This window comes from Panthera uncia (assembly GCF_023721935.1).
Source record: "Panthera uncia isolate 11264 chromosome E2 unlocalized genomic scaffold, Puncia_PCG_1.0 HiC_scaffold_19, whole genome shotgun sequence".
Classification (NCBI taxonomy): Eukaryota; Metazoa; Chordata; class Mammalia; order Carnivora; family Felidae; genus Panthera; species Panthera uncia.
The window spans coordinates 16792307-16818554 of NW_026057588.1; the positions used below are offsets into that span (position 1 = coordinate 16792307).

The 26248-nt window shown below is 55.1% G+C and overlaps 1 protein-coding gene across 10 annotated transcripts; it reads left to right on the forward strand.

Moving 5' to 3' along the window:
* Nucleotides 1-1005: 1005 nt before the first annotated feature.
* DMKN (dermokine) lies at nt 1006-16487 on the forward strand. 10 transcript variants are annotated; one of them, XM_049621040.1, is made up of 22 exons: nt 1006-2235; nt 2493-2708; nt 2833-2892; nt 3187-3237; nt 3419-3580; nt 4262-4318; nt 4685-4750; nt 4985-5035; nt 6591-6638; nt 7291-7344; nt 8303-8347; nt 8494-8541; nt 8743-8790; nt 11237-11293; nt 11588-11635; nt 13510-13557; nt 13674-13715; nt 14054-14122; nt 15549-15572; nt 15681-15728; nt 16017-16053; nt 16162-16487. In XM_049621040.1, exons 1-20 carry the CDS (start codon nt 1858-1860, stop codon nt 15726-15728), a joined length of 1620 nt encoding a protein of 539 aa, XP_049476997.1. In that variant the 5' UTR covers nt 1006-1857; the 3' UTR covers nt 16017-16053; nt 16162-16487. The 10 variants fall into 10 exon arrangements, with proteins under 10 accessions (XP_049476997.1, XP_049476998.1, XP_049476999.1 ...); XM_049621041.1 differs by lacking the exon at nt 16017-16053; XM_049621042.1 differs by lacking the exon at nt 16017-16053 and having other exon boundaries at nt 16284-16487.
* The last annotated feature ends 9761 nt before the right edge of the window (nt 16488-26248 follow it).

The following is a 26248-nucleotide window of genomic DNA, read 5'->3' on the forward strand; positions in this document are numbered from 1 at the left end:
AGTCTCTGAGTCAGGGAGTGTGCCGACTCCAGCCCCACGGTCCTGCCCTTGGAAATGGAAGCAGCAGGCTCAGGGGCCGGTGTCCATCAGCGATCCGGAGGCCTCAGATTTACTCCAGCTCCCGGCCCCCCCCCCCCACGAGGCCCCGGGGCAAAATCACAGCCAATTCTATCTGGATGAGAATGAAGGTTTTGACAGGCAAGGGGGGAGGTCTGAGACAGATGATGACAGAAAGTGCTGGCAGCAGGGCAGGCCTGGGCTTGGCTCTGGCCCTACCCCACACCCACCCCACACACTCACCGCTCCCCTCTGAGCCCCAGATTCTCGGTCTCTACATGGGGTTACAGTGAGACCAGCTCCCAGGGCTGTGTGAGCCTTGAAGTGCTTAATCCAGCACCGGGCACATAGAAGGCCCTTGACAAACTGAAGTTGCCACGATGATTATATTGTTATTCCCACTGCCACCATTATGATTATCATTAAACAGAGGTAATGACAACAGGTAGGGCTGCCCGGGACAGACCGGGACCGTGTTTACACGGTGAGACGATGTTACAAGGTGGGGTGCGGGTGCTGGGGTGGAGAGAGACTGACTGAGAGGCATTGAGAAAGGCGGATGGAAACCGGCCCCTCCTAACTCGGTGATGAGTCCCAGTGATACAAGGCCAGGGACAAGTGGGAGGACCCCGGGCCCTGGGAGCAGAGAGGCGGCCCCGGGTGCTACTAAACCGGGTGAGAGGGCAAGACGCCCAAACTCTGTGTCCTGAGCCCAGATGTGGGGGGTGGGGGGCCCTCACGCCGACCCCTCCTCCCTTGCTGGTGCAGCCCAGGCCCGGCAGAGACAGGGGTGGGTGGGGCGAGCAGCAGTCCGGGCCTCCCAGGAGGCTGTGAGCTCACACACGTGCCCCCAGTGGGCCAGGTAAACAGGATGGGTGCCTGGGTCAGCTGCTTCCTCCCACTCATTCCCTGGGGGTGGCTGGCCCGCCCAGCTCCCCTGCTCCGCACCCAGCTTTCTCAGCCAAGAGCAGCCAGAGTGCTGAGACGCCCTGGTGACCGCTCTGGGGCTGGCCACTTCCTTCCCCGGCAGCCGGGGTCCCCACTGAGGGCAGCCTCACAGCTCCCAGGCCCTCTGCGGGCTGGAAGGTACAGGAGAAGGTGAGGACAGTCACCTTTAGGTGACAGTATGGGCGGGAAGACAGATGGGAGAGACAAAGGCCACCAAAACCAAGGCAGCAAGGCCAAGAAAGGGCACCTGCCTCTCATCCTGGTGCCCCTGACCCAGGCTGGCTTCCACCTAGTGGGTCCCGCCCCACTGGGTTCCTACGCTGGCTTCCCTGGTTGGGTCCTGCCCGTGGTTCCTCTCTCCTCAGTCCCCTCCATCCCACCACCTCTAGGAGACGCCAACCACCTGTCTCCTCGGATGCCCCCATCCCCACCCTGCGCCCCAAATTCCTAAGGTTGGGAAATCGGAACACTTTTGCACCTGCCTCATCCCATGTCTCCCTCCCTCCCTGATGCTTGGGCTCCCTCTCTGTTTCAACACAGATTCTCGGACTCACAATTACAGCTCATTACCCTATCGGTGGCTGGCCCTGAGTCACGAGGGAGGGACACAGGGCTGCCCAGCCCTGCCACCTTCTCCCAAGCTGCAGTATAAGGAGTAGAGGCAGGGAGGAGGACTCTGGGAAGGCAGGGGAGTCTGGGAAAGGAGGGAGAAGGCTGCACACCTAGAGGGAGGGAGAAGTCCGAAGGAAGAAGAGAACAGAGGAGACCACGCAGCAGGGAGGAGGAGACAGGGCAGAGAGAAATAAATTCGGGTGGGAAGAAGGCAGGAGGGAGAGAAGGAGCGAGGCGGAGATGAGGTTGCAGGGCTCCCTGGCCTGCCTCCTGCTGGCCCTGTGCCTGGGCAGCGGGGGGGCCGGCCCGTTGCCGAAAGAAGGGGAGGGTGCGGGAGCAGGTGTCGAGGAGGCCGTGGGACACGGGATGGGAGACGCCATTGGGAAGGGGGTGGGAGATGCCATCAGCCAAGGAGTCGAAGAGGCTGCTGGCAAAGGGACCGGAGAGGCCTCCGGCTCTGCAAGCAGGGGGGCCACGAGCCGTGGCGCAGAGGAGGCAGCCCACGTCCTTGGGAACCCTGGGGGTGAGGCAGGCAGGCAGGCTGAGAACATCATTCGCCGCGGAGGAGATGCGGTTCACAGCTCCTGGCAGGGCGTGCCTGGCGGCAACGGTGCTTGGGTGAGTAGCGGGAAGCTGGGTGTGGAAATGGGAGGCCGTGGGCCCCCAGGCTGAGAGTCTTGGAGCGGGTTGGAAGGGTGACCCATGGGAAGGAAGGTCTCTTACTTGTGGCTGTCTGCGGTGGTTTCCCTCCACGTGATGCGGCCTTCCTCTGCCGCCTTGGGGTCTCCGTCCCCCTGCCTCGGCCTTTGTCCCGCCCTCCCCTGTCACCAGGCGGATGGTCACGCACACTAAGTGTGGGCGCGTTGCTCTTGCAGGGAACCCATGGCCAACCTCCCTCTGGAGGCCATGGCATCTTTGGCTCCCAGGGTGGCTTTGGAGGCCACAGCCAGGGCAACCCTGGAGGCCCGGGGACTCCTTGGGGCCAGGGATACCCCGGAGGTTCGGATGGCAGCTTCGGAACCCACTCTCAGGGAGGCGCCTGGGGCCAAGGAGCCAACGGAGGATCTTTGAACTTGGGGCCCAACGCTCAGGTACGGTAACCACCCCAGCCCTGATGCTCACCACCTCCCGCCCTTCGAGCCCACAGTCCCCACGCCTCCCTCATCTGTCGGTCAGTCCCCATCAGTCCCCCGCTCAGCCTGCCCCTCTCTGCAGGGGACCGTGGTCCAGCCCGGGTACGGCTCAGTGAGAGGCAGCAGCAACTCACACACAGAGGTGAGGGGACGGGTGTGGGCAAAGCAGAGGGTGTTCGGGTGCGTGGGACAGAAAGGAGGCGAATTGAAGAGGAAAGAAAGAAGGATTGGGGCGGGGTGGGGGGAGCGGACTGAGGGACAAGGCAGCTTGGACAGGGAAGAGACGGGCCGGGCCAGGTGACCAGGAGGAGGGGAGGGGAGTGGGACGGGGAGTGGGGGAGAAACACGTGGGGAAAGGGGCCAAGCCGCAGGAAGCGGGAGAGCCCTGCCGCAAGGGCAGGGGCTCTGACTGAGGTCTGGAAACTCTCCCCTGCAGTGCACCAACCCCCCGCCGTCCGGCTCAGGCGGAAGCTCTGGCAACTCCCGGGTAAGGGGACAGGCGACTGGGCGGCTGGGGGCATTTTGCACAGCGGACGATGGAGTCTCTGCTCCCCTGAGACCGTGCAGGGAATGTGCCTGAGCAAGAGGGGGAGGGCGAGGGGGAGGGGAGCAAATGATCCTGATGTTCTCGACTCTGGTTCTCACTCTGGTCTCTTCCTGCCCCTCAGGGAAGCGGTGGCAGCGGTGGTGGCAGCGGCGGTGGCAGCAGCAGTGGCAGCGGCGGTGGCAGCAGCGGTGGCAGCGGCGGTGGCAGCGGCGGTGGCAGCGGTGGTGGCAGCAGCGGTGGCAGCAGCGGCGGCAACGGTGGCAGCAATTATGGGCCCAGCTGGGTGAGTCCTGCTCCCCCTTGAAGGCAGAGGTGCAGCCCGGACCCCGGCGGTCCCTGCGGAGGAGACAGCCTCCAAGGTCTTCCCGAACGCTGGCGTCGCTGTGGCCCCGTCCTGGGCCCCTCGGCCCCTGCACCCCACCTTCCCGGCCCCAGCAGGCGGGGTTCCTTACACACACCCCCTAGGTCCCCACAAGGGGTGTCCTGCCTGCTGCCAGCTCACGGGGCTCCCGTGTCTTCTGCTCCACGCGGGTGGGGTGCTCTCCCTCCCGTCTCACCCACTGCTGTGCCAGTGTCCACTGGGCAGATCTGACAAGAGACGGGGGTGGCAGACGGAAGGAGAGGGGTGGACACGGGAAAACAGGACACCTGCTTGGGAAACTCCCCGGGGAACAGGGACAAGCCTGTCGCACACATGGAGAGAGGACATTTATGGAGCCGTGGTGTAGATGACACTGATACATACGGGACACGTGGGGCCCCTACAAAAGGGGTGAGGGGCCAGGAGGGGACCACGGGCTCAGCGTGGGCTCTCCCACGGAGGGGTCTGCCGTGGGGAGCACCATCGGCTTCCTTAGATATCTGGGAAAGGTGTCAGGCCACAAGAGGGAGGTGACTAGGACGAGCCAGGCCACGTAAACTGCTGTAATTTACTGCTCCTTGTACTACCTGCTTCCCCATCTAGGACCGTCCCTTAGAAAATTCTAGGAATTTTGATCAAAGCAGCTACTCAGGCTCCCAGGTAATTACGGATCTAGGGGTCCCTTCCCCTTTCCAGGTTCCAGGAGAGGGGGAGAGGAGGAGAGTCAGGAGGACAGACAGAGCCCCTGGGTGCCAGGGTCAAGGCTCTTCACTTCTGGCCTGTGGGGTGGGGGAGGGAAGAGGGGACAAAAGCTCGGAATCCCCAAACTGGCCCACATTTCCAAATACACTTGGCCACACGGACCTTTGTGCCCCGAATAACTTCCCTCGGTGACTGGCTAGCTAAAGACGGGAAGAGATGGAGGTTGGGGACAGGGGAGTAAAGAGAATCATAACACCCTGGAAACGATCTGGTTCTGGCTGAGTGCTTCGGAGACCCCGTATGGACTCTTGCTTTCCCTCGTAGGGACACAGTTCTGGCTCTTCCTCGGGTAGCAGTGGCGGCGGAAGCGGTGGTGGAAATAAACCCGAGGTGAGTGTCCGCTGCGTGCACACCTGCACAGATCTCCCTCCTTTCCCCGGATGGGAGGGAAAAGAGGGGGTGCCGAGGCCCCTCGAATGACGGGAGAGTTGGGAGAGCGACGGCCAGAGCTGAGAGGGGGTGCGCTGCTGGGGGCGGGTGTGGGCTAGCCTTGGGGGTAATGGGGGCTGGGATTGGTTTCCAGGTGGCAACAGAGAGAAAGCCTTCTCTCTCTCTCTCTCTCAGTGTGACAACCCAGGGAATGAAGTCCGCGTGTCTGGAGGATCTGGGGGTCAGGTAAGAGCCAAACTTAGGACTGTGCCCACCCCTGCTCAGCCCCAACTCCGTCTGTGGGGAAGAAACCGAATCTCCAAAATAATAATGAATGGCAAATCCCCACGTGGTGTGCCTCACTTTATACCATGGATGGGGCGGTGAAAAATCACATAGAAACCGGTCCTTTTAGAAACGTCATCATTTCAAATGACCTACACCCACCTGGCCAACAAACAGAGTCCCGTGACCTCTTTGACAGCGTTGGAAACCGTGTGTCGAAAGCGTGCGCTTCCCTCCTGGTTATTCTGGAAATCTGGGCTTTCTGTCAGCACCTGCAGCACTGACAAGAGGAAGTGTTACGCCAAGGTCCCCACCAATCACCTACGGTTCTTGAGGTTCTGAGTCAGCAGGCCTGGGGTGGGGCTGAGATTCTGGTTTCTATCAGGTTCTGGGCAAAGCAGATGGGGCTCGACTGTGGCTGGTGCGAGCGCGGCCGACCATCGGGGAGAAGGCTCCCTGAATAACAGGCTCTTCGGATATTAGAGATACTAACCTCGATGGGTAGACAGGTGTCAGAAAAGCTCCCAGCCTGTAATTCTGTCTCTAGTTTTTTATGTAGCAAAGTCTTAAATATGTAGTCAAACATATCAGTCTTTTCTTCTATGGTTTCTGCTCTTAAGAACACAAAGGCTTTTATTTTCTTCTAGAACTACTTCTATAATTTCATTGTTTCTATTTAACTCTTTAATCCATCTGGACTTGACTTTGCTGTATACAATCTAATCCAGTTCCTCAGATCAGCTGGACTCAACAACCACACTTTGGATCAGAGCTGTGGTGCTCTCTTATGAGGGGAAAATCAGATAAAAACAGAAGGGAGGGAACCAGTGAGGTATAACTGTCCCCCTTACACCCCCCCCCCCCCCCCCGCCGAATACCGAACTGGTGTTCCCAGCTGTGTGCACTGAATTATTTCTACCACTGATGTAAAAATGCTGCTTGTAAATACCTTCATATTTTTGGAGAGCTTCTGCAGGCGTTGTACCTTTTTTTTTTTTTAAGTCTATTTATTTATTTTTGAGGGAGAAAGTGTGAGTGGGGGAGGGGAGAGAGACGCAGAGCATAGGTGGGGGAAGGGCAGAGAGAGAGGGAGACACAGAATCTGAAGCGGGCTCCGGGCTCTGAGCTGTCAGCACAGGGCCCGATGAGGGGCTCGAACCCATGAACCATGAGATCATGGCCTGAACTGGAGTCGGATGCTTAACCGACTGAGCCACCCAGGCGCCTAGGGAGCTCTACTTGGTTAAACGGGCTCATCTGTGCTGGGCACTGCTTTCTTTATGGCACATGAATATCTACCAGTACAGGTCCTCCCTTGCTGCCTGTCTTTTCCAGTGTTTTCTCACCTATTCTTAGACACTTATTCTCCCAGATGAATTCCAGGATTATTTTGACATGTTCCAAAAGAGAATCCCATGAGCGTTTATAGAAGAATTGTATTAAATCGGCACCAACATTTGCAGGGATGGACCCAAGATCTAAAACAATGACCTGTGTTTCGTGTCTCATCCTTCAGGGCTTCCAAGGAGGACAGGGAGGGCCCGGCAGCTCTGGTGACATCAGGGTAAGGAGATGACAGGCCTTGAGAGTAGAGACTGGTGGCAGGAGAACGGGATGGTGATCACCTCTGCAGTAGTGATACCAACAGGGCAGATAGTCTCACGTCGCAGCCCAGTCTTGACCTTGGCCCTGGGAATGCATCTTAGTCCCGAGGAGTGGGGGTCTGGAGGCGCCTACCTCTCACTCAGGAGGAGACAAGCCAGGCTACTTCCGGGCCTCCTCGGCTCCCACTGACTCTCCAGCTAGCGTCACCCTTCTGACCAAAGCAAAACATCAGCCCAGCCTGGGCCCTGCAGTTTGAATCACTTTAGTCCAACGGTCTGGCTGGCTTCCACCTCAAAACCAGAGGATAATTCAGATGCTTTGATGGCAAGGACCCTTCCTGGTAGATTTTGGGCAGTTTGCAGACATGAAAAGAAAGAGGTGGTTATGTCACCTGTAAGTATCTTAAGTGTGCAATAGCCCGGTCGACAAGAAGTTGACGCAAGATTTTCCAGGGAAGATGGAGCTGCCCGGGGAGAAGAGCCTCTCTGGGGGTCCCGGGAAATCTCCAGTCCCGATTCAGGAGACCCTTGCCCACATTCTGCTCTCCTGCCCTCTCGTCCCGCATCTTCCCTGCTTCCCCACCGACTCTTCTCCATTTTCTGTCTCCCCAGGAAATAAGCAAAGAAGGCAGTCACCTCGTTGGGGGCTCCCAAGGCAATTTTCAGGTGAGCAGGGACAGCTTTCCGAGAAGGGACGGTGGGGGGTGGGGACAGAGTGCTAAGGGACCGGGAAAAGAAATAGAAGCATCGGTGTCTTCTCGCTTCTGCTCGGAGTCTGTGGCGGGTAACTGTCAGGAGACCAGATGGGGGTCTGGGATCCCTGTCTCTTCCATTCATTCATTCTCTCCTTCCTTTGAATGGCCGTCAGAGCCACGTTATCACTGTGAAGGGAAGGATAGCCGGAGGTAACAGAGGGGTCAAGGGGCTGTATTTGGGAACCACACTTAAGAAGGCAGTGTTGACAAGTGGAAAGGCAGTGAATTTTGAGGTAGTAGTTGGGGGTTCAAATGACAGCTGTATCACCTGTCATCTGTGCATCTTCAGACTGGTCAGTTGACCTCTCTGAGCCTGGGCCTCCTCTTGGGTCAAATGGGGCCAGCAAAGCGAGCAAACTTGCTCACCACCCCCCCACCACCGCCTGAGTTACGGCAGAACTTTCTGTGGTTCTGAACGGTGGTTCAGAATCTGGACCCTGGAGGCCAACAAGGAGACAGATCCTGAGGCAAGCTGCCGACGGCTCTGACTTTAGTTTCCTTGTCTGTACAGTGGAGACATCTCCACGCAGGAACGTGGCAGGTTAAGGCACCGTGCTAGGCGCCTCGTGGATCACATGTCACATACCAGCAGTGTTTGGGGGGCAGGCTATGCGGGGGTGGGGGGGGGTGGGGGGCAGAGTCAGAGTATGAATATGATTCAAGGGACTGGGCAGGGTTATTCTAGGAAGTGGCAAATAGTCCAGGAAGGGGGGCTTCCTAGCTGCTGTGTGAAAAAGAAGAGAAGGTGGCTTTACAGAGAGTACACAGAGCTTGAGCCAAGGCAGAGGTGGTGAGCCAGGAGCAGGTGGCCAGGTGGCACGCGTGACCGGAGGCACAGGCTTTGAAAATCAGTCCCCCTTCCTACCCAGTGGCAAGGGTCCGGTGGTGAAGCTGTCAGTGGGATCAATACCTTGGTGAGTGGAGGCATCACCCCACCTTGGGTCCGGACCGTGGTGTCAGGCAACCCACGGGTCCCCTCCTGAGCCCCAGAGCGCCTGCCCCTGCCTCTGGCTCACAAGCCGGCTTCCCACTCTCATCCCATTTCTCCCCGATGCCTTAGAACTCTCAGACATCTCCTGGGCTCTTCAACTTCGACACTTTCTGGAAGGTGAGTTCGGCCAGGTGGCTCTGCTCACTCTGTTGGCAAGACAAACCCCTGTCCCTCTGCCCCGCAGGCTGAAGTCCTCTTTCCATAACCAACCACCGTCAGTGGTGGACCTTGACCTCTCCTGCCCCGAGGCCCTGAGCCAATTGCATTATGACCCAATTTGCCATTTTCCTTTTTTTTTTTTTTTCTTTTCCTCTGCAGAATTTTAAATCCAAGCTGGGTTTCATTAACTGGGATGCCATAAACAAGGTAAGGGCTGGAAGGCTATGCCATTCCGATCCCCAGGAGAGAGGGGACTGGAGAAGAGGTGTGGGGACCTGGGGAGATGATGGTGGCCACTAAGGGAGCGTTTTGTCCAGTGCTTAAAAAGAGGGACAGGAATGACGAGGAAGGACAGAGGGGTGGGATGGGAGTCGGGGATGAGGGAGTGCCTCTTTCGGGTCTCAAGCAGAGGGAAGCTTGAGCTTCTCTGAAGCTCAGTTTCCCCTTCGAGACCTGGAAGGTTAAGGGGAGCACGAAGAGGCCTAGTCCTCGGGAAACCGGAGAGGCTGCAGAGGCCGGGTAGGCGGCGGACTGCACCTTAGTCTGGAGGACCGGGAGGGAGGACCGCCGGCTGAGAGAGGAGGGAGTGTGTCCCAGGTGCCTGCTAGGGGCCAGGCGTGCTGGGCTCCGAGCCCGCGTGATCTTAGGAGGCGCTTGGGGCCCTGAACCCCCTTCTGCTTCCTCCCTGCCCACGCCTTCCACGTTCAGGGGACCCCCTGGCAGGTTGATTTGACACCCGAATAGCAGAGGCAGATAAACAACTCACACAAATACCAAAGGCAGAATTTGCAAATGACGGTCAAGCCGGTGTGCTTTGTTTGATCCACTCTTTTTTTTTAAATTAAATGTTTATTTCGAGAGAGAGAGAGAAAGAGAGAGAGAGAGCGCGCTCGTGTGCGTGCCCATGAGAGCACGAGCGGGGCAAGAGCAGAGAGAGAGGGAGAGGGAGAATCCCAAGCAGGCTCCACACTCAGCATGGAGCCCAATGTGGGGCTGGATCTCACCAACCATGAGATCATGACCTGAGCCAAAATCAAGAGTCGGACGCTTAGCCGACTGAGCCACCCAGGTGCCCGGTGATCTATTCTTTTTTTTTTTTTTTTTTAAAGCATTATGAACTAGTTGCCAAAGTTTAAAAACTGAGAGATTTTACAAAATGACTTGGAATTCCGGCTTCTGAAAAATGTGGCAACGCGGGGCCCCTCTTTCCTCGAGCTCCCAGAGACAAGAGCTGAGTGGCCACTGCTTCTTGTGTGTGTGTGTGTGGGGGGGGGGGGGGTAGGAGGGGCTTGTTCTCCAGGAGCCACAGGCCCCCTGCCTGTCACAATCTCCGAGTTCCTGACCTGTAACAACAGAAACAAGGCGAGGGCCCCTAACCTCTAAAACTGGCAGGGGAACCGAGGTGGCGGTGGCGGCGGTGGCAGTAGGCAGGGAGGCGAGGACAGAGCCCCGCCCTCAGCAAGTCCAAGTCTGCCCCCTGGGGAATAAGGTGGAACAGTGAAAGATACAGGAGGCAGAAGGTCCCAGCGGCAGCGCGGGTCTGGTTTGGATGAACCACAGGAGCAAATGGACTGTTTCTGTTTTATAGAGAAACAGCCCCCCCGCCCCCCAACCCCCAACCCCTATCACGGGGAACTTAGGCCCAGAGGCACATGCTCATACTTCCCCGGGTCCTGGAAGGCAGTCGACATTCTTACACATCTAGGGGGCCGGTAAAAGGAGAGCGCTCACGGTTAGGCAGGATCCATCTGGGGCGGCTTCCCCAGGAGCAGGTCTAGGAAGAAGGGCAGGACAGAGATGGGCAGAGAAGAGAACAGAGAGCCCATCTCCTTCACAAGGAGGGCCAGACTGACCAGTGACGACAAGGAGAATATACGTTAACAGTTCTTGGCACGTATGAGGTTTTCAAGCCCAACTGGAATATCCAGATTTGACTGGATGACAGCCGTGGGCAAAAAGATCCCTGCGGATTTCAGCAGCGGAGGCCCGATCCACCCCTGACTTGGCCCACTACGGCCTGATTCCTATTCCTTGAGCTCCCTCTTAGAACTTATTTCTCTGCCCAGGACCAGAGGAGCTTTCGCACCCCGTGACCTCCAGACAAGGAGCTACCAGATGGATGGGAGCCCCCCTCCCATCCCTTCTTAAAACATCGCTATCCCACCGTTAATCTCAACCCTTACCCTCGAAATAAACCTTAGCTGCCCCACACTCCTGGTCTCTGCTCCTTTCTTACGTCTCCACTGTTGTTCCCCAGGGTGCGGGAGGGGGGTGTCTGGAAGGATCAAAGTGCAGCTCTCAGCTTTGGGAAATGGGCTGGAGGCGGAAGGGAAGGTAAAACGGCAGGAAGTTCTGGGGACAGGTCCTGGTCCTGAGGTCCTGAGTTCTGGCAGAGTCTGGGGGAACAGGGATAGTCAAGAGCATGCCGTATGCGCCTGGGGAGGGGAGCTGGTTAGTGGCGCCCAAGAGCTAGCCTTTCTCTCCCTCTGCTTCCAAAAGCCATTTTCTGGTGTCCCTAAAGACACCCGGCTTCCCTCAAACCTTAGTCACGATGAAATTCTGAAGACCGAGCAGCGGTGGTAGCGGGAACAGGGGCCTAGGTGAGCAGGGGGCCGGGCTCCGTGCTAACCTGCACCCCGCCTTTCCTCTACAGGGCCAAGTCCCGTCCCCCAGCACGCGGGCCCTCCTCTACTTCAGCCGGCTCTGGGAGGTAGGAGACCTCTCACTTTTCAAAGAACTGGGGATCCTGGTCATCTGTCCCTGCCGCCACCTCCCTCCAGCTCCAGCCCGCTGTCACAAAATTCACCCTCTTTTCACTTTTGAGATAGCAATCTCACCCATATACCAGAAGCGCCAACACCCTCGAACTCCCCTGTGCTTATTTTCATCTAACCCCCGAACCACACCCAGGCTCCAAAACCCATTCCTGCACATCAGCCCCCAACTTCCCACCAAGCTGCAGCACTCCCGGCTGAGGCCCACTCACCTCTTCTCCTCCCTCCAGGATTTCAAACACAACACCCCTTTCCTGAACTGGAAAGCAATTATCGAGGTAAGGGTGGCAGAACCTTTGGGGTCGGGTGCTCAGCTCTGGGGACGCGGGATCTAGGCCCTGGGCAGGGACGTGTAGACTCGGTCCCCGTTGTTCACCCTCCCTGCTGACGGAGGGTGCCTCCCTCCCTTCCCACTCTCCTCCCTTTCTGCAACGCTGAGTGGGGGTGGGTTGGGAGGGAGAAGCCGTGAGTCACTGGAGAAGGAGTAGGGTGGGCGGTCCTCCCGCCGATAAAAGCTGAGGCCCAGGGCTGGGGCCTCCACAGGCCCAGGAACATGAAGCCAGCCACCGTCTCTGCTCTGCTGCTTTTCCTGCTGGGTGTGGCCTGGCTCAGGGGGAGCCACAGCTGGGTGGGTACTGCAGGGTGAGCAGGTGGCGGGGACACGAGGTGGGGAAGAGGCAGGGGCCTGGAGCTGGGGTCGACTCTCTTCACTGGAAAGGGGGCTTTAGGGAGGAAAGCTGGAAGAAAACAGGGGGCACAGGGGGAGAAGGGCAGGTCATGGTCTAGTGCAAGCAGGTGCAGTGGGTCTGAATATCTGGGAAGGATGGGCAGGACCTCTGGGTCCTGCAGGAGGCCATACCTTGATTCTGTGTGGCCGAGAGCCTTTGGGCACTGAGGCAAAGATGCACTCACTCATGCATGTGGGCCAGGCAAGTGAGGCTGGGCAGACGGGGCCATGTGAGGGGGGAGGCCAAAGCCCTTCCGCTGTGTACAGCCACGCGCTCAGGGATGGCCAGTGTGCCATGCCATTTGATGGAAATCTGAATTTTATTTTATTTCTTTTTTTTTTTTTTATTTTAGAGAGAGAGAGAATGAGAGCAGGGCAGAGGAAGAGAGAGAGCACAAGCAGGGCAGAGGGGCAGAGAGAGAGAGAGAGAGAGAGAGAGAGAGAGAGAGTCTTAAGCAGGCTCTATGCTCAGCACAGAGCCCAACGAGGGGCTCAATCCCACAACCCTGGGATCATGACCTGAGCCACAATCAGGGGTCTGACACTCAACTGACTGAGCCACCCAGGCGTCCCGGAAATCTGATTGCTAGTTGTTTGCAATTAATTTAATTTAAAAATGCAGACCAAGCAAAAACTTTCTGGAGGCCTGTGGTCAAGCAGTTTGTGACCTCAATGTTGGGGCTAAGAGTGGGGCTAAAAATCAAGGGAGTCAGGTGAGAGGAGGAACATCCTAACCCTGTGTGGGGGCAGGTGAGAGTGGGGGCTCCAGGTGGAGAAGGGATGGTCGCAGAAACCGATCTCCTCTCCTCCCGCTGAGAATTCTCCTCTCGCCTTGACTGTGGAGGGGAGACGGCCGCGCACCTGTGCCTCACCTGGCTTCACGGGCTTCCTTGTGTTTCTCCCCTTTCTCTCTGGCCCAGAGCTAATCTAATCACCCCGCTTTGCCTCCATGTGCTGAGGGTAAGAGCCCGTCCTTCCAGGAAACCTGTGGGAACAGCGTTTGTGAACAGGGATTGCGGGGCCCAAGGAAGGAGCAGGGCTTGGTGTTGGCAGAACGTGGGCTGGGCTGAGGTGCGCGCCTGCCCCAAGGAAGCCTGTTGGGGCACCGCTCGCTTGCCATCAGTCCTGCTCAGTCCCGGGCCAGTCTGCCTCAGCCCCAGCTGCACGGTGGGGGTGGTGTTGCCTCGCTCCCCCACACTCAGTGTGGAAACCTGTCCTGTATCTATCAGGGCCATCAGTTTCCTCCGGGCTCCCTGCCTTCTCTCTAGGTAGCGCTGATCACGGACCACGGACAGGGGTGCGGTGGGGTGGGCGGGGGTGGGTGCTCCGGCACGAGGGCCGAGCCTGGGCAGCAGGCTCGACTCTGGCAGGGCCGGAAGGACCGTAGACGAGGCCACCCTAACTGTGGCTCCCTCTCCCTTCCAGGGCGCCGATGCGTCATCGCTCCAGAAGAGGTCGGGCGGCGCCGGTCAGGTGAGTCCGCCCTTTTACCTGCCTTCGACGGCCCTTGGTCCCTCTCGGTCTTGTTCTCAGCGCTGGCCAATCTGAAACCCTCTCTCCTTCACACCCCCATTCTGTCGTTTTCTCAGTCTGGCACGGGATGGCAAGAGGTGGCGGCCGTAACTTCTAAGGTAAGACACCCGTCACTGGACCGCCGGGTTCAGGCCTCACTTATTTCCTTGGTGTCCTGCCCTCATCTCCTAAGCGACCCTTGAGGAGCTGGGAGAGGTACCGGGAAGGAGGAGGCAGGGCCATTCGGGAGACGACCGCAAAGTGAGGTGAGGCTGCGGGCTCTGGCTGGCCCGAGGAGATTCTATAGAAAAGAACGCATGACACAAGGAAGCAAGGGCTCGGGACAGCTCTGGCCCAGGCAGGGAGGTGGGGTGTTTATTCCACAGCAAAATGCCCTCCCCCCTCTCCTGCCCCCCGCCCCTGCCCTCCTCCCCACTCTCTGGTTTTCTTTCCGCAGCACAACTATAACCAGCAGGCACACCCTACTCCTTCTGGTGGGCAGTACTCAGCCAAGATCCCTTCTAAGGTAAGGCTCCAAGTGCCCCGTTTCCTCACTGGGGTGGCTGCCAGGTTTAGCTGAGGCCGAATCCTGTTTGTTTTGAAAGTCTTGTCTGCGAGGAGACTCGGGCTCCCTGAGAGCACTTTGGAAGTGATGGGTGAGAAGAACACGGAATCTTCCACGGAACATTCGGCGTTCTTCACACGCACCCACTCGGAAAAGGTTACAAGGTAGCAGTGGCTGCATTGCAGGCGGAGGAGAAAACTGGGAATGAATATCCTCTCAAAGAGGGATATAAAAGTCACATGACACACAGGAAAAGGAGCAGCCTTTGCTTTTTTGTTTTTAACGTTTATTTATTTTTGAGAGAGAGATAGAGTGTGAGCAGGGGAGGGGCAGAGAGGGAGGGAGACACAGAGTCCGAAGCAGGCTCCGGGCTCCGAGCTGTCAGCACAGAGCCCCACGCGGGGCTCGAACCCACAGACCATGAGATCATGACCTGAGCCGAAGTCGGACGCTTAATTGACTGAGCCTCCCAGGCGCCCCAGCAGCCTTTGCTTTTAGTGTCTGTTTCCTCCACCTCTTTGCTGATTTCGTGGAGGGTGGGGGGAGAGGAAGGCACACCAGCACTTGGGCGGCTTGGGGGCGGGGGGCTTGCCCAGAAACTTTTGGCTGGTGGGAAAATTAATGCTTCATTCCACAAAAGAAGTAATAGGAAACAAACAAACATACAAACAAACCCTGAGAAGGGGCCCCTGGGTGGCTCAGTCTGTTAAGCGTCTGACTTGGTTTGATCTCACAGTTTGTGATCATGATCTCACAGTTTGTGAGTTCGAGCCCCACCTCGGGCTCTGTGCTGACAGTGTGGAGCCTACTTGGGATTCTCTCGCGCACTCTCTCTCTCTCTCTCAAAATAGATAAATAAACTTAAAAAAGTAACAACAACCCTGAGAATTTTGTTTCATTCAGTTACAAGGGAAGCCATCTTACAGACTCAGTAAATGAATGTGCTAAGTACTAATTAGGCTGGTGAAAAAAAACAGGCCCTATTCCCCTCCAACTCTCAGAATGAGGAAGCCCCTGCCCTCCCGGCCGGACTTTTACTGAGAGATCAGAAGTCACCTACTGACTGGAAGCAGGTGACAGAGCAGCCAGCGCTGCCCGTGGGTGCCCACTCGCCAATTTCTACCCACCCAGCGACAGGGGGCACCCACCTTTCAGTCTGCCTGGCCAGCGTGTGCTCATCTTGGGTCAGACGTGCAGAGGCTGATGAGTCCGCTTTGAAAAAAAAGTCCGTGGGCTGAACGTCCGCAGTCAGACCCAAGGACCTTTGCCAAGATCTTGGTCTGAGCCCTCCCCTGCCCTGGGGTCCCTCCTGAGCCCTGAGGACGAGGCCGAGGACACGGAGGGCCCTGTGGCGCCCCCATCATCTCCTCTGACCTTCTCTTTACAGGGGGTAGCCACGCCTTCTTCCTCGGTGAGTACCAGGGCGGGGAAAACGTGGCTCTTGAGACAAAGGGTCTGAGGCCAGAGGGTGTGCAGGAGACAGGGTGACGTCCACTCAGACGTTCTCCTTGTCCCGCAGGCTTCCCGGGTGCAGCCTGGCCTGCTGCGGTGGGTGAAGTTCTGGTAGGTGAGTATCCGAGCGAGCCGCACGAGCCACGGTCACCCCGGGGGTGCACTGAGGTCCCGGCATCTGCTTTGTTTTGCGTGGAAGCTCCACGGGCACTGAGGAGGAGCCCTTCGTGTGGCCTGTGGAGGAAGACTCATAAGGAAACGGGAGCACCCTCTGAGTGCCGAGTGCGGGCCTGACAGGAGGAGAGGTTGAGGAAGGGTCTGGGGTGACAGGTGCGGAGGAAGTGAGTCGCCAGGGCGGAGGTGGTACGAGATGACCTGGGCAGAACCACAAAATCTGTTTCAGGGAGGAGCAAGAGCGAGGGGACCCGCAGGCGAGACAGGTGGGACGCCGCGAGATTTCGGGAGCACCGAGACTGGATGAAGGGGACACCTGGTTTCAGCAGATTCCGGAGTAGCCACGGGCTACCGTTTGCTCTTTTCTTTTTTAGAAGATTATTTCCAGTCATGACTGAGGCCCCGAAAAACGTCAGTCTTCGAGGAGCCCGACCGTCCCTAGCTCTCCCCTCCCTGTGTCAGGCTTGGTCTAGGTGCCGACACCTGTTTTTTCCAGGTTGGGGACCAAGTCTGTCTGTCCCTTGTATCTTGCAACCGCACTGTGGGGTCTCCGTGACCAGCAACTTCATCAGATAAACCCGCCACTTTTCTTCACCTACTCCGTTTTGTGACCTGAAGTCGGTGTGACAGTTCTTCAGAAGAAGCTTCTCCTCCTCCTGAGTTTCTTTATGGAAATAAAACCCGAATCCTGTTTCCCTAAGATTTCTCACACTGTATTCTTTAATGTTGTGCTGGTGGCCGGGACCAGGGAGGACGGAAGTGATTTAGGGGTAGATGAAGTGGCTTCCCGCTGACAGTGGCATACCAGATGGGGGGGTGGGGGGGGGCTACTGACAAGCAGTAGCTAGCTGATGCCACTGTGCCTCAGTTTCTCCATCTGTAAAAAATCATCTTTGTCCAGTCTGCGTCCGAATGCTGTGCCCCTGAAGGTGAGGAACTCACAGGTGTGTTGCTAGCCTGAAAAGGCAACACGGAAGCAATTCACATCAGGAGGTCGGGGTAAAGAGCTTTTCAAGAGAGGAGGCCAGTCCCAGAAGGTCAGGAAGGGGCAGGAATAGGGGCCGGGGGCCTAGCAGAGCATATGCCTCGTAAACACAAGGCCTTGCCTGCCTTGTAAACACACTGAGGTGTGGATGAGGTCGTGTGCTTAGGAAGTTGTGGGCAGGAGGCTCATACCCAGTGCTTTAGCTCTGTGTCTCTGGGAGGCAGAGGGGGTGGTGGAAACTTCTACTCCATTAACGTACCAAGGAAACAGGCAGAGGTCCTTGGTGCAGGCGGAGGCCAGGCTTATCACAAGCCTATGAGCTCTGCAGACACGGCCGGAGAGTCTGTACTCAGAGTCTCTGAGCCAAAGTCTCATCCAGGCTGTAGAATGTGCCCCAATTAGGGAGTCCCCACCAATCATCTCCCACATTCCTGCGGGGACCCAGGAAGTAAAAGAAGGACAGGAAGCTCCCTGCCAGCCTCGGTGACAACCCCCCCCCCCCACCTCCAAGATCCCAAGCTCCCTGAGTGCATGGTCCGACTGCCTCGGTCATTGTTCCGCCCCTGCACTGACCACAGGGCCTTGGCACAGGCGAGGCCTCAAATAGTCGATGAATAAATAAAAGAAACCTGGCCCAAAATGGACCTGGGGAACCTGTCTTGATCAAAGCCATCTGGCTGAGAGAAAGACGAGGACTATTCCTATTTTCACGTTTGTCCTGATTTGGGGGCTACTGCTTTATACAGACATACCTCATCTGATCGCACTTGGTGGCTGTTACATTTTTTACAACTTGAAGGTTCGTGGCAACCCCACCTCAAGCGAGTCTATTGGCGCCATTTTTTCCGATAGCATTTGCGCACTTTGTGTCTCTGCATTACATTTTGGTAATGCTTGAAATATTTCAAACTTCTTCATTATTCTTATATTTGTTTCGGCGGCCTGTGATCGCCATGTTTGACGTTACTGCTGTAATATCGTGGGGCAGGTACCATTGGCGTCACCCCTAGAAGATGGCAAACTTAAGCCGTAAATGTCGTGCGTGTACCCCACTGACGGCCGTTCCCCTCTCTCCCCTCCTTGGGCCTCTCTCTTCCCTGAGACACAACAATATTGAAATTAGGCCAATTAATAACCCCACACGGGCCCCTGAGTGTCCGAGTGAAAGGAAGAGTCACACGTCTCTCACTTGAAATCGAAAGCTGGAAATGATTCAGCCTAGCGAGGAAGGTAAAAGCCAAGACAGGCTCTTTCGCCAGTTGGCCATTTGCGAACGCGAAACAAAAGTTCTTGAAGGAAACGAAAAGTGCTACTTTAGTGAGGATGTGAACAAGAAGGCAGACAGCCTTGTTGCTGAGGTGGAGAAAGCCGGAGTGGTCTGGACAGAAGATCAAACCAGCCACGGCATTCCCTTAAGCCAAAGCCTCATTCAGAGCGTTCTCTTCGATTCTCTTCAATTCTGTGAAGGCTGAGAGAGGTGGGGAAGATGCGGAATAGTTTGAAGCTGGCAGGGGTTGGCGCATGAGCTTTAAGGAAAGAAACCTTGACACACAAGTGCAAGGTGAAGCAGCACGTGCTGATGTAGAAGCTGCAGCACGTTCTCCAGAAGGTCTAGCTAAGATCATTCATGAACGGGGGTACACTTGACACATTTTCAGTGTAGGTGAAACAGCCTTCTCTTGGAAGGAGATGCCGTCTAGGGCTTCCTGGGCTGGAGAGAGGTCAATGCCTGGCTTGAAAGCTTCAAAGGACAGGCTGACTCTCTTACTGGGGGCGAACGCAGCTGGCGACTTTAAGTCGAAGCCACTGCTCATTGACCATTCTGAAAATCCTGGGGCCCGTGAGAATTCTCCTCCATCTACTCTGCCGGTGCTCCGTAGAGGGAACGACAAGGCAGGATGGCAGCATGTCTGTTTCCGACATGGTTTACTGAACACTTTAGGCCCAGTGCTGAGACCTACCGCTCAGAAAAAAAAAAGATTCCTTTCAAAGTATTACTGCTCACTGACAATTCACCTGATCACCCAGGAGCTCTGATGGGATGTGTAATGAGATTCATGAGGTTTTCATGTCTGCCAACACAATATCCCTTCTGCAGCCCATGGATCAAGGAGTAATTCTGACTTTCGAGTAATATTATTTAAGAAATACATTTTGTAAGACTACAGTTGCCATAGATCGTGGATCCTCTGATGGATCTGGGCAAAATACATTGAAAACCTTTTGGAAGAGATTCATCATTCCAGATGCCATTAAGAACATTCGTGATTTGGGGTGCCTGGGTGGCTCAGTTGGTTAAGTGTCCGACTTCAACTCAGGTCATGATCCATGGGTTTGAGCCCCGTGTCAGGCTCTGTGCTGACAGCTTGGAACCTGGAGCCTGCTTCTGATTCTGTGTCTCCCTCCCTCTCTCTCTCTGCCCCTCCCCCACTCGCTTATGCTCTCTCTCTTTCTCTTTTAATAAACATTAAACAAAAGACTTTTTTAAAATGCTAGTTCCTCGAGGGGTGCCTGGGTGGCTCTATTGGTTGAGCGTCTGACTTCAGCTCAGGCCATGATCTCACAGTCTGTAAGTTCAAGCCCCATGTCAGGCTCTGTGCTGACAGCTCAGAGACGGGAGCCTGCTTCAGATTCTGTGTGTCTCTGTCTCTCTGCCCCTCCCCTGTTCATGCTCTGTCTCAAAAATGAATAAACATTAAAAAAAATTTTTTTAAGAACATTCGTGATTCAAGGGAAGAGGTCAAAATAGCAACATGAACAGGATTTTCGACTTCCAACCATCGTGGATGACTTTGAGGGGCTCAAGATTCCAGTGGAGGAAGTAATAGTGGATGTGGAACAAGGAGTGGAGGCCGGAGACAGGACCCCGTTGCTGCAATGTCATGATCACACCGAAGGGATGAGGAGGTGCTTCTTAGGAATAAGCAAAGACAGCAGATTCTTGGGGCACCTGGGTGGCTCGGTCAGTTAAGCGTCCGACTCTTGATCTCGCGGTTTGTGGGATTGAGCCCCTGGTCGGGCTCTGTTCTTATGGTTCAGAGCCTGCTTGGGATTCTCCCGCTCTGCACGCTCTCTCTCAAAATAAATAAATAAACTCATAAAAAAAAAAAAAAGAAAGAAAGAAAGCAGTTTCTTGAGATGAGGTCTACTCTTGGTGAAGATACTGTGAAGATGGTTGAAATGACAACAAAGGATTTAGAATATTTCATACTTAGCTGATAAAGCAGCGGCAGGGTTTGAGAAGACGGCCTCCAATTCTGAAAGAAGTCCTACTGTGGGTAAAATGCTAGCAAACAGCATCACGTGCTAGAGAGAAATCGTTCATGAAAGGAAGGATCAATGAATGCAGAAAACTTCAGTGTTGTCTTAAGAAATTGCCACAAAAGGGGCACCTGGGTGGCTCAGTCAGTTAGGCATCCGACTTCGGCTCAGGTCATGATCTCGCGGTCCATGAGTTCGAGCCCCGCATCGGGCTCTGTGCTGACAACTCAGAGCCTGGAGCCTGTTTCGGATTCTGTGTCTCCCTCTCTCTCTGACCCTCCCCCATTCATGCTGTCTCTCCCTGTCTCAAAAATAAATAAATGTTAAAAAAAAAAAAAAGAAATTGCCACAATCATCCCAACCTTCAGCAACCGCCCCCGTGGACATGGAGGCGACACCCTCCACCAGCAAAAAGATTATACCTTGTCGAAAGCTCAGATGATGGTTAGCATTTTTTAACAATAAAGTATTTTTAAAAAGTTTTTAAAAACATTTTTAATTTATTTTTGAGAGAGAGATAGAGAGCGAGTGGGGGAGGGGGAGAGAGAGAGAGGAAGAGAGAATCTGAAGCAGATTTAGGCTCTGAGCTGTTTTTAGCCCAGAGCCCGAGGCGGGGCTTGAACTCACAAACTGTGAGACCATAACCTGAGCCGAGGTCAGATGCTTAACTGACTGGGCCACCCAGGAGCCCCAGCATAAAGTTTTGTTTGTTTTTTTTTTAATTAAGACATGTACATTGGTTTTTAAAGGCATAATGCTATTGCACACCTAATAGACTATAGTATAGTGTAAACATAATGTTTATGTGCACCGGGAAACCAAACAATTCCTCGGACTCACTTTATCGCACCGTTTGCTTTAGTGCCTGATCTGAAACCCAACCTGCAATGTCTCCAAGGTGTGGATTTCAGCTCCGTAGGGAGGGACTTGCAGTACCTCGTGGAAGCCACAGGGAGGCGAACCCAGCTCTCCCAGCCAGTCGCTCAATTCGGCTGACTGACAGGTGGCTTCCTGGAGTGAGGGTGATGGATGGAAAGAGCTGGAACTCGGGTCTCCTGGAGCCAGCCCCTGAGGGATTGAGGGAGAAGCCGAGGTGGTCAACATGGTTCTAGACTCTCGGGGTGTTCCTGGTCCAAGGCCTGCTGAGAACAGCCCTTTAAAGTGTCAGGGCGCCTGGGTGGCTCAGTCAGTTAAGCGTCCGACTCTTGATTTTAGCTCAGGTCGTGATCTCACAGTTCGTGGGATTGAGCCAAACGTCGGGCTCTGTGTGGACAGTGTGGAACCTGCTTGGGATTCTCTGTGTCCCTCTCTCTCTCCCCCTCCCCTGCGTTCTCTCTCAAAATAAATAAACTTAAAAAGAAAAACATTTAAAGTGCCACTGGAAGGAGGCAAAGGCCCTCTAACGTAAAGGACTCTCTAAGGGGTGCGTGGGTGGCTCAGTCGGTTAAACGTATCTAATAAAACGGCAGATCTTTCTCCTTCCTGGGTCTTTGCAGTAGCTCCTTTTTAAAATTTTTAAAAAATGTTTATTAAAAAAATTTTTAATGTTTTATTTATTTTTGAGAAAGACACACACAGTGAGAGCAGGGGAGGGGCAGAGAGAGAGGGAGACACAGAATCCAAAGCAGGCCCCAGGCTCTGCGCTGTCAGCATAGAGCCGGAAGCGGGGCTCAAACTCATGAACCGAGAGATCACGACCTGAGCCAAAGTTAGACGCTTAACCTACTGAGCCACCGAGGCACCCCAAATGTTTATTTATTTTTGAGAGAGAGAGAGACACACACACACAGAGACAGAGACAGAGCACACGCAGGGGAGGAACGGAGAGAGAGGAGACACAGAATCTGAAGCAGGCTCCAGGCTCCAAGGCATCAGCACAGAGCCTGACGCGGGGCTCAAACTCACGAACCGTGACATCATGGCCTGAGCCAAAGTCGACGCTTAGCCGACTGAGCCACCCAGGCGCCCCTGAAAGTAACTTCTTGACATAGCCCTTGACTTTCATTTTTTTCCCCTAAAATCCATTCTCCCATGACAACCAGGAAGGATCCAGACTCAGAATCCTCCACAAGTTTTTTTTCAGTAGCCCTAGAATGAAATCCCAACTCCTCACCATGGCTCGGGGTGATCTGGCTCCGGCCTCCCTGTCCCGTCAGCCCGGACCGGCCGCGAGAAGCTGGCGGGGAATACCTGTCCCTGGAGCTCAAGATCTTCGGAAGACTGGAGCCTTAACTGCTTTCGGTCTACATTCAAACGCCCTCCCGTAGCCAGCTGAACCAAGGACACCTACCCCAAACGCTATCACATCACCCCTGTTGTATTTTCCTCCTGGAACTTGTCACTCTCTGAAGTTATCTTGTTGCCTAATTTTTTTTTTATTAGATTATGATCCGTCCACAGATCATGATAAGTTCCACAGGACAGGTATCTATCTATCTTATCCATCTTGAATTCCCAGCGCTGAGGCCCGAAGTGGCTGCTCAGTAAGTATTTGCCAACTACAGAATGGAAGGAGGGATCAGAATTAAGTGGGATCAATCCAGGAAGTCTTCCTGGGAGAAGCTTAATAAGCAAAGGGTACATAGGGACAAAAGGTGGGCGGCAAAGGAAGAAACCAGACCTGCTGGGCAACGTGGCTGCTTCGTTGGGTGTGATAGTAACATTGGTAGAGGCACGGGAGAGGAAGGGACGGGGATGTCCTGAATTCTGCCTCCCATTACCCCACACCCCGACCCCCTTTCTCTTCAAAGATTCTAGGCTTTTCACCTGGGTGTTCACCAAGGTCCCAAGGGCCCAGTGTGCATCCCTTCAAATCCCGTGTTCCCTCTCTGAACCCAGGAGGCTGGCTCCCAGCCCCTAGGTGTGTCTGTAATGTAGCAATCAGGGCTGGGCCTGGCCTCCTACCCACACTCAAGTTCTGGCAGATTCGGGGTGGGGTGGGGGAAGGCCTGTGGGAAAATAGGGGTTTACTGGTATTCTCAGAGAAGGAGCTAGAAGCTCAGCTGGACTTGGAGATGGGTTGACACAGAGCCCATGTGACTGACTCTGCCTGACGCCATTAACCCTACGTGATGCATCCAAAGCGACGCTGAAATCCGGCGACTCTCCTGCCACCCGCTACCCAAACCGCCGGGACGGGGAGGATCCCCTGTCCCTCCCTTCTCCCACTTGCCCAACCGTTGGACACTGGGCACTCGCGGGGAACACAAACCCACTGAGGCAGTACAGGGACGCTAGATTCGAAAGCTAGCGCTTACAGCATAAATCACGTTAAGGTCAAAATCGTCCTTGAAGATCCAGCAGGAAGGTACCAGATGGAAGCAAAGCAGCCCAGCCAGCCAGGATTGTTCTGGCTGTGCACACTGAGCTCGGAGGCATGACACAAAAGTACCTGACTGTAAACACGGAACTGTAAAGCCACAACTAGAATTAACAGGTGGTCTGTAAATACACGCTCGGGGTCGCCTGGGGGGCTCAGTCGGTTGAGCGTCTGACTTTGGCTCGGGTCATGATCTCGTGGTTCGTGAGTGTGAGCCCCACCTCAGGCCCTGTGCTGACGGCCTGTCAGTGCACAGCCCACTTAGGATCCTCTGTCCCCCTCTCTCCGCCCCTCCCCCTACTTGTACTCTCCCCAGTATTAGTAAATATTAGGAAAAAAAAGGCACACTTGGTAAGGCAAAGTCTCCTACTACAAGAGGCACCTGGAGTCTGAGGGCAGTCGTAGGTTCATTTTGGGGCATATGCTTGTTGAGGGTCATTAATCTCTTTTTTTAATTTTTTATATATATATTTTAATGTTTATTTGTTTATGAGAGAGAGAGAGAGAGAGAGAGAGAGAGCATTAACAGGGGAGGGGCAGAGAGAGGGAGACGAAGAATCCGAAGCAGGCTCCAGGCTCTGAGCTGTCAGCACAGAGCCCGAGCAGGGTTTGAACTCACGGACCACGAGATCATGACCTGAGCCGAAGTCAGACGCTTAACCGACTGAGCCACCGAGGCTCCCCAAGGGCCATTCATCTCTTAATTTTCTGTCTCCATTTTGTCAACGGTGTTGACAGGTTAACTCACTGAAATTAACGCACGAATGCTTGGAGCCTCTCTCTATGGCTGTGCCGGCTGCATGCCGCGAAAGGACACCTGGGGCACTGACGGGGGTTACGTGCAGCCTGCCCCCCAACTTTCTAAACGGGTCTAATTCATGCCAGGTGCCACGTGGGCTGGCCGGGGCCCCCTGTAGGACACTACTCCACAGTCCAGCAAAGGGGCACTACGGGGCAGGCCCTGGAATCCCGGGGTTCTCATGCTGGCCTCGCCAGGCACCGGCCGTGTGACCGGGGCGAAGTTACTTAACCTCTACGTGCTGCGGTGCCCCTGCCTGTAGAATGTGGATAATTATAGTACCTGAATCACCGTGCTGTTTCAACGAGCTCATTCATTTGGAGCACTTAGCACCACCGGGCCTGCCGCCCCCCAAGACATCTGCACGTTGGCTAACATTATTAGCAGCATTAGCATGAGGTGGGGAGGAGAACATTGGCAAGCCAACTTGTTACAAAAGAAGTCTAGAGCCAGACGGGTGATGTGTTTGGATCCTCTGCTGCTTTGGATCTGCGGGGCCGAAGCGTTTCTCCATTAGCTGGGCCTAACCGGGGGTGGGTTACACGGTATCAGTTCCCCTTTGTGTGCCCTTCATTCCCTCCGCCCCTGGAGTTCGTTCACCCTATGCTGACCCGTTGGTGGCTAATAAGCTCCTTCAGTCACTGTTAATTAATTAGTAAGAATTCATTACACATAAAAACCTGTGTCCTCCAGAAAACCTTTTGGGAGGTGCTCCACCCACCCCAGTCACTTTCTCACTTGTCCCCTCCAGCAGCCACTGCCACCTGGTCACCCGTGCTCAGTGAGCGTTCCTCAAGCTCTGTCTCTTCAGGTGGCTCTGCAAAGGGGGATGTGCTATTATAAAAACAGAGGAGGGGCATCTGGGTGGCTCAGTCCGTTGGGCATCCGAGTTCGGCTCAGGTTACGATCTCACGGTCTGTGAGTTCGAGCCCCGAGTCGGGCTCCGTGCTGATAGCTGGGAGCCTGGAGCCTGCTTCGGATTCTTTGTCTCCCTCTCTCGCTGCCCCCTCCCCCTCTCACACTCTGTCTCCCTCTCCCTCTCAAAAATAATCAAACGTTAAAAGAAACAACAAACAGAGGAGGCTTCCTGAGGCTACAGAGGGGCCAAGATTGGGGTGTGGGGGGGCAGCATGGGAACTGAACCGAAGCGCCAGCTTCTGGGGTTCCTAAAGATCGTTTGTGAGTGCCATCTAGCCCCTCTACCCCAGGCCTGCCATCCATGCTCACACTGCACCAGGTTAGGGTGAAGAGGCTTGCTCTTAAATAAGGTCTTGCTATGGTCAGGCTATGTCCCGACACCTCCCCATTACACCAGGAACTGGCTGGGCCACCTGAAGCTCACAGTAGAGAAGGTGGCTTGATTAGGATATTTTGTCACTTAGAGGCGATGCAGCTGCCGAGCTGGGGAACGGGGCAGGGGGGTGGGGTGAGCCCACTGAAATGGAGAAGGCACTCAAAGTTCAGGATCTAGCTCTTATCTCCGAGTGGGTATCTTTAAGACCTGCTTTGTGTTTTTGTGTTGTTTTCTTTCCCCCTGTGTTCTCTATTCTTTGTTTTCTTAGCTCAAGACAGTCATGTCTCTGAAGACCCGAGAATTCGAGATGGGCAGCTGGATGATGGATAAAGGAGGAAAGCGTACTTGGTGGAAGGATGCCTGATCCCTAACATATCCAATCTAACAGGTGCTGGCTCCGCCCACACTCTGTGGAAGGCATGGCGGAGGGCCGTCTAAGGGTGATTAAGATAGAGTTCTCGGAACTCCGAGAACTCACGACCTGAGAGAGAAACAGATGAATTGCCGTGGCAATCCCAAGAAGGGAAGGGTATGGGGAGGGTTGGGGAGGGCAGTGAGGGATGATGGGAAAAATCAGGGAAGCTTCACCCAAGATGGAGGTCAGGTTCTGAGAAGTAGAGACGACAGAAGGGCATTTTAGGATAAGCAAGAGCTTGGCAAGATGGTTGGAGGACAAAGAAGGGCAGATGTGGCAGGGAGTCCAGTCTGGCCAGAATGTGGGGTCATATGCAAAGTTGGAAAGGCAGGCTGAGGCCAGAGCACGAAAGGCCTTTGGTGCCATCTGAGGGGTTTATACAGAATTG